This window comes from Solanum verrucosum, unplaced genomic scaffold (genome assembly GCF_900185275.1).
Source record: "Solanum verrucosum unplaced genomic scaffold, falcon-dt-bn FXZP01000258.1, whole genome shotgun sequence".
Taxonomy (NCBI): domain Eukaryota; kingdom Viridiplantae; phylum Streptophyta; class Magnoliopsida; order Solanales; family Solanaceae; genus Solanum; species Solanum verrucosum.
Genome location: NW_026019974.1, coordinates 417,383 through 425,820, shown reverse-complemented (window position 1 = coordinate 425,820; position 8,438 = coordinate 417,383). Strand labels below are relative to the sequence as shown.

Genomic DNA, 8,438 nt, shown 5'->3' with positions numbered 1-8,438 from the left:
TTCAAGAATGCTATGAGGCTTGTATTAGACCCCTTCGGGGTCGAGTATGCTGTGTTACGACTAGGAGGTGCTCTCAGGTCGTGACATATCATCTCTATGGTGCATTAGCTTACCCATAATAGGAAGTCTGGACCATAAATTAATAAGACTTGAACCAAATATTTGATCGTTTCATGGTGCATCAAAACTCAAATTGATGTCTTACCCTCTTGGTGCGATAGAACTTGAATCTATCGTCTTATCCTCAAATATTTTTCATTAAGGTGCATCATGTCTTTAACCAGATGTCTTATCCTTTTAGTGCGATGGAACTTGAATCCATCGTCTTATCGTCAATCGTTGCCATTATAGGCTAAAATGCAACAAACACACCCTTAAGCCTTTAAAATATCATCCCTTTCGATATTATTGCTTCACCTTTAATAAAATTACCAATCAACTTTGACAGCCACAAAATTACTAAACCAACACTTTGTTTAGTCACCATAAAACCAAAATAATTAATCTTTCATAAAAGTATAGTAATGAGTCCACTATAGTCCAATAAAAAAACGTCTAACTCCGAAAACAATTTACCCGATATATTAATGAACATATAAAAAAAAAATCAATAAAGTAATTAACTTACATGTTAAGGATTGTATCCTATTGATATTAGATGAAATAAAAGCAATTAGAATTTGATGACATAGTGGCAATAACATGAATACATGGTCGATATTATTCTGAATCATTTTTCCTTCTTCGTATGTCAATCAATAATCATAATAATACTAAGAAGCACGAGGAAACATTCATACCTGATAATTAACTTTAAAACATGAATAAAAGTTTAAAGAATATCACCTACTTCATTGATGAGTAGTAGAGATCATTAGCTCGTGCCTATAACGTGTTATAAGGGTGTCAAATGGGTGGGTTGGATTGAAATTGGAGATATTAAAATGGGTTGAAATAGAAATCGGGTTAGGTCTTGACCCACCCAAGTTTACTTTGGGCTCAAATGGGTTGGGTTCAAATGGGCTAAAAACGGGTTGGGTCTTGACCCGCCCAATTTGACCCGATTAATCTCAATAATTTTAACATAGTGATATTTAACTTTTATAATCACAATTCGAATTTCAGCTCAAGATTATTTTTTTTAAAGTAACAAATAGATAGATAAATCCTAAAAGATGTTAAATATATAATAAGTCATACCTTTAATATATGAACATATCTTAGTAAAGAGTTTTAAAACGGGTTGAAATTGGAGATTGAATTGGGCTCAATTGAGGATTCTCTTAAAATGGGTTAGACTTGAATGAGTTGAGATTGAACCCAATTCAAATTATGTTGAACCCAACCCTTAAAATTCTAGGCGGGTTACCTATGTTTAGGTTCATTTTTGACACCCCTAACGTGTTATAAAATATAAGCTCAAAACAATATAACTATAAAGATAAGGAGACAAGAAATGTAGAGGGAGAAGATAACTTTTCTTCTTATTCAAGTGTGTCTTTCAAATGGTGAGTGATATCTCTATTTATAGTATTGAGATATCACTCCCAAAGGTCATCTAACTAGTAGATACATAGCTATCCACAATGTTATCCAAAAAGTGAGGGTTCATATCATCCAGGGAATATGCATACATGAATTTAGTAGTTCATCAATAAACCAAATGGACATCCACTATTCAATGGATTTACAACACATAGTATTTATTTGGACTAATATATTTATAAATTTAATATAATTCTAATCATTTTATAAACTTATATTAATAAATTTTAAATGATTACAATATGATTTGAGTTTTTTTTATAATATATGTCTAATTGAGGTTTCTTACTTTGTCTTACTACTAATTGTGACACTCCAATTTCATGACCTCCAAGTGAATGCATCGAGATAATAATATAAGAAGTTAATAAAATAAACTTTATTTATAAGTAAACAAATAAGCTTGTAAAGCAAAAAGAAAAAGATAACAACTCTAAATTAAATTTCTCGATAGTGTTAAAAGTTCATTTTTGTTGGTAGAATAATGTTAGAAGATCAAAAGATTGCATGAGATTAATCCTCTTGCAAATCGTGGTGAAATATTAATGTTTCTTCAATTAAAAGCATGAGAGGAGATTATTTACTTTTTGTTCCAAAAATGGTGTAAGATTAACTTTGAGTGAAAGGAATACAAAACCTTTCCATTTTTTTACTTTGTCTTTTGAATCTCCTGATAATTATAATGAATGTGTTCAAAATATTATAGTAAGTTTTTATCCACAAGCACTTTAAACTAATTAGTTAATTATAAATATATAAAACTAAGGTGTAAAAAGTCTTATTATTTATATTTTGAAAATCAGGATATTTATGAACATAATTACTGTTTTTATATAGAATTTAATTTTCTCTTCATACATAACTTATCCACCAATAATCTAATGCTATATGTTTCACCTTCTTTCTTTTTTTTTTTTTTGAAAAAAAAACCCGGAAAAGGGCCTAAAATATCCTCGAAGTATTGAAAATGGTACACAACTACCCCTCATCCACCTATTGGCTCCAAAATACCCTCATCATCCACCTATTGGCTCACAAATACCCTCCCCATCCACCTTTGGGTCCAATTTTAGCCACTTCATTAACGGAGCACCATTTAAAATAATTAAATAATTCTTTTAATTACGTGGCGCTCAACCATTGGTTGTAATTTAATTATTTAATATAATTTTAAACCCACCCATTTTTAACTAAACCCGCCCCAATACTTATTAAACCCGCCCTAAAATATTGAGCATCAAAATATATTTTTGATGTCATGACATTAGAAATATCTTTCTAATGTCATGAATGAGCATCAAGAAAAGCTTAAACTTTATTAATTAATATAAATTATAAAAACAAACATTATATACATGACAAATATATTTTTTTTGTTCCTGTGGAGTCAATTATGAGTTGCTAACATAATGTATGTACAGTTCACATTTGTTGATTATCTGGAAAATTTTTTTATAATGGTGATAGAATTGTAGTCATATAAATCAAACAGGCAATCACTACGACAAATAAAGAATTTAACGATAATAATAAAAATTTTGTTATATTATATTTTTTACGGCAATAATATATACGTATATTCATAGCCAACATTCTATATAAATAACGCTAAAGACTTTAGCAACTTTGAATGCAATAATATTAACTCAATTTCCACTAAAAAAAATCTATTGTCCGTAAATATCTTCTTCTTTTTTTGTAGTGAACGAAGACAGAGGTGAATTCAGCTAAACTCAATAGCTTTAAATTTACATTTTGAATTTTTTATATAAATTTCTAACTCAGTATCTATACAATTTGTCACTCTAAAAGAATCTTGGATTTTCTTTGTGATCTGATTATTTTAGATTAATATAATGGTCACACTATGGTACATTTTAATACTTATTAAACCCGCCCGACCCAATACAAAAAGAACCCATGGGTTCGATCGAGTGGGTAATGGGTGGATTTAAAATTATATTTTAGGGCGGGTTTAATAAGTATTGGGGTGGGATTAGTTAAAAATGGGTGGGTAATGGGTGAGTTTAAAATTATATTAAATAATTAAATTGCAACCAATGGTTGAGCGCCACGTAATTAAAAGGATTATTTAATTATTTTAAATAGTGCTTCATTAATGAAGTGGCTAAAATTGGACTCAAAGGTGGATGGGGAGGGTATTTGTGAGCCAATAGGTGGATGGGGAGGATATTTTGGAGCCAATAGGTGGATGAGGTGTAGTTGTGTATCATTCTCAATACTTCGAGGGTATTTTAGGCCATTTTTTGGAAGAAAAAAAAGAGTAAACATTTTATCACATTCATCATTAAAGGTGAAAGTTAATTTATATGTAAAATTATAAGTACAAAGAACATAAAAAAGAGACAATTAGGCATTCATTTTTTGCTTTTGTCTCTATAATTAAAACTGAATATTTGAGCATGCAAAATAAAAATCTAAAATTAAAGCAAGTTGCTAATAAAACAACAATTCAACTATATGAAGAGAGATAGAAAAGTCTTACTATAATTCTAATTACTACAAATAAGTATAAAACTAACACATCAAGCTTCAATGCTTCGGTAATTAAATTCTTGTCTATTCTTATGACTGTATAAGGGGATCTCACAACTTTCACCACAAAATGTGACATTATTTCACCTATTTAGAGCTCCTACACACAAGAATTGTAGGAGTAGTAAATAAAAGTCTTTCTTGGAAAAGTTAAATTTATAGGACAAAAATTACGGAAACATGAAAAGTCATATGGAAAATTGAAAGGTAAAATACTATTAAAATAAATATAATGATTCTTTCTTTGTCTTTATAATAAATAACTAACAATTCAAATAATAATTATATTATTATTATTATTATTTTAATATTTAATTAATTAGATGTTTAATTAAACCTAGAGGTAAAATGGTGATGTAACTTTTCAATCTTTGGAGTTTCCCAAAAATTACGAAAACATGAAAAGTCACATGGAAAATTGAAAAGTCAAATACTATTAAAATAAATATAATGTTTCTTTAATTGTCTTTATAATAAATAACTAACAATTCAAATAATAATTAAAATATTATTATTTAATAATTTATTAATTAGATGTTTAATTTAGCCTAAGGGTAAAATGGTAATCTAATTTTTCATAGCTTTACACTTTTACTAATATATATATATATATATATATGATGATGACACCTCTTCAAATTCTTGACTTCAATATTAAACAGTAGAGTCTATTTAGAAGGAAAACTGTAGCTATTTCAGAAGAATTTTTTTTGGTTACATTGTTTTATCAATCATAACTTTTCAAATTCTTCTATTATGAGATTTATGATTATGATTAAAAGCAATATCAATGTGCTCATTTATCAAGAAAATAACAATTTAATTATTAAAGATCTTATGGGCTTCAAATTCTACCATTATGTGATTAAAATATTTGTATTTAATTAAATAATTAATCAAATTTTAATTTAATAAAGGGGCTAAATGGTAATTCAACTTTTTACTTTGGAGCTTCCCGTTTATAGTAATATATGATATATGATGATATGATATGATATTTTTTTTTTAAAAAAAAATCCTTTTCTTTTTCATTCCATTCCATTCCTCCATCTTTGTTCCTTGACCAACCATTATAAACCCCTTTTCTCCATTGATGTCAAGAAGCACCATTAAATACTTCAATATGTCCTAATATTTATACACAAATTTGCATAAACACACTCTATGTAATTTCACCAAGACATTCAATAATTATATCTTTATCCTCCAAAACTACCGGATTTTGGTCATCTTAACCCCATAAAAAAAATGGATAAGGGTCTGAAAAATATCCTAACTTTGGTCGGATTTGTTGTTGCGATACTAAACTTTCATAAGGACCTATTACCTCCCTAGACTATTTAATACCGTATTTTTTTACCCCCTGAACTATTTAATAGTATATTTTAAAGATATATATGTGCCCACGTGGACACATTACTATTTATAATTTTACATTATTTTTATGTCCATGTGGGCAAATATATATATTTAAAATACGGTATTAAATAGTCTAGGGAGGTAATAGGTTCTCATGAAAGTTTAGTATCGCAACAACAAATTCGACCAACGTTGGAGTATTTTTCATACCCTTATCCCAAAAAAAATAAAAGACAAATAAAAAAATATTTAGCACTTTGTTTATATAACTACAGGTAATAGTAGATTTAAAAATGGAGAACTGAAATTGCTAACAATTTTGAGTGCTTCAGATTTGTGTATTTTCTGATTTTTTTTCATTGCTCATTATGGTTCTCATATCTGGAGAGGAGTGGGGAAGGGGGAGAAAGTGAGAAATGGGGGATTAGCTGGGGAAGAAGGGGGAAGAATGTGGAGGACTGGGGGAAGAAGAAGAAGAAGTTAAAAAAAATTATTTTAAATGTTTTCTTGTCTTTTTTTTTATCTATTTTTCTTTTTCTTTTAGTTACTTTTAGTCTAAAAATTCTAGGTTTACGTGTTTTTTATGTGTGAAATCACGCATTTGTTCCAACTCAATAATAAGTTTTCACATGAGCTTGGTCAATAGTCAGAAGGATTTTAAATGCTGAATCGTATTGAGTTTAAAAGTTCAATTGATAAATAGTTAAGTAAAAATGTTCACAATACAAACTCATACAAGTAAAAGGTCTATTAGACCATTTTGTCTTTTTTTTTTTTTTTTATCACACACTTTCTTAGTGGGTTTCCAAGTCATTTTTCTTTATATCTTTATTTGATTTTTCAATACCAATACAGAATTCATGCAAAAGTTATTATCCAATTAGCTAAATCCGCCCCCGGAAGTCACGTACCATTTGTTGATGAGAAATATAATTTAATAGTAAGCATTTAAAAATAAATCAATTTTGTACACCAGAGGCAGAGGCAGAGGCAGTGTAAGATTTGACTTCCTTTTGTTATCAGCACACCTTTGACTCACTAAAAATAAAGAAGCCTTTTTAGTTAGCTCAACAACAGAGAAAATGTAGTTCCTTGGCTTACCAACATTGAATTAGCTGACTAAAACATAGTATGATTTAATTTAATTTTCAGCTATAAAAGTGCTAAAGGCACTAACGTCATTGCCAAAAAAAAAAGAAAAGAACATTAGCATTTGATATCAAAATGGAGTCAATTGCACATCCACTTGTATCCATTATCTCTGAGAAGCTCATCAAGCCATCTTCTCCAACTTGTCCTACTAAAAGATGGCACAAACTTTCTTTAATTGATCAAGCTTTCAGCAACTCTTACATTCCATTTTCCCTTTTCTACACCAAAGATGCTATCTCAAAGAACAATACTCAAATATCTCAACTTCTTGAGGAATCTTTATCCAAAATACTGTCCATTTATTATCCATATGCCGGAAGGCTTAAAGATAATACTACAGTTGATTGTAATGACGCGGGGGCTGAATTTGTTCAAGTTCGAATTGATTGCCTCATATCAGAAACTTTTAACTGGCATAATACAGCTATTGAAGATTTGTTATTCCCTCAAGGTTTGCCTTGGTCAAATTGCACAACCGGTGGTCTAGTTGTAGTTCAACTCACCTATTTTAATTGTGGAGGAATAGCTATAAGTATGTGTATATCACATAAGATTGGAGATGGATGCAGTGGTTACAATCTTTTTCGTGATTGGTCTGAGATAACTTCCGATCCAAATAATTTCTCGATACCATCTCTCCACTACGTTGAACAATCTGTTTTTCCTCCACCTTCAAGTGGTCCTTTTCTATCCCCATTATTCATGTCAAACAAACATGATTGTGTCCAAAGAAGGTACATTTTCTCTAATGAGAAATTACTAAACCTTAAGAACACGGTTGCTGCTGAATCAGAGGTGCAAAATCCGACACGCACTGAAGTTGTGAGTGCACTTATCTTTAAATGTGCTGTAAGAGCAGCAAAGGCAAAGTCAGGGATTTTCCAACCATCATCAATGGTTCAAGCAGTTGATTTGCGAGCACAAGTTGGTTTGCCTCCAAATGCTATTGGAAATCTTCTTACCATATGTCCAACATCAATAACTAATAACGAAGAAAGTATGACAATATCAAAATTGGTCAGTGAAATGAGGAAATCAAAAGAGCTAGTTTACAAAAGAGATAACATCAATGACAACATGTTTGTGGCCTTGCTACTCGAACTAGCAAAATCGAAACAGGAATATCATGACAATGGTCCTAATGCGTATCAAATTACTAGTTTGGTGAAATTTGCTCTTCATGAAATCGATTTTGGATGGGGGAAGCCTACTAAGGTGAGTATAGCAAATGGACTAAATAACAAGTTGGCTATCTTGATGGGTAACCAAAGTGGTGGACTCGATGCATTTGTGACGCTTACAGAACATGATATGTCTGTATTTGAACGTGACACTGAGCTTCTTGAATTTGCTTCTATAGTTCCAAGCTGTTAGATGTTTTACATATATTTTGTGTGTTGAATATGTTTTTTGAATGTTGATTATGTTTCTGATGATGACAAATAAAATATGCTTGTATTAAGTTGTACGTCAATGTATTTTTATTCAGAATTTTTGTGGAATAAGCAAGGATATTGGAAATGTTTTATTGCTCAATTATTATGAGCTCCACCTGATGAATTATTGGGTTATTAGTTCGATATTGAGCTTTCATTTATAGGGACATAGCACAAAGAGTCGAGAAGATCCTGATTTGATTAAAGAAAAACAAAATAGATCGATTTGATTGCTAGTCATCAAAAAACTATTCTATAATTTATAAATAGAGTCCAGCAACGACTTGGAAGCTCAGACATTTTTAGCAACATAATTATTTCGCTGATTTCCAACAATTGAAATTACAACGATTGAAATTTAAACATATTTGAACCACATAATTTATAAGG

At 30.0% G+C, this 8,438-nt stretch overlaps 1 protein-coding gene across 1 annotated transcript; it reads left to right on the top strand.

Annotated features, from left to right (window-relative positions):
• Positions 1-6,684: 6,684 nt before the first annotated feature.
• Positions 6,685-8,002, top strand: LOC125817290 (acyltransferase Pun1-like). The gene has a single exon (XM_049496833.1). It carries the CDS (start codon positions 6,685-6,687, stop codon positions 7,984-7,986), a length of 1,302 nt encoding a protein of 433 aa, XP_049352790.1. The 3' UTR covers positions 7,987-8,002.
• The last annotated feature ends 436 nt before the right edge of the window (positions 8,003-8,438 follow it).

Coding starts and splice junctions, on each gene's coding strand:
- LOC125817290 (XM_049496833.1), top strand. CDS start 6,685: ATGGAGTCAATTGCACATCCACTTGTATCCATTATCTCTGAGAAGCTC.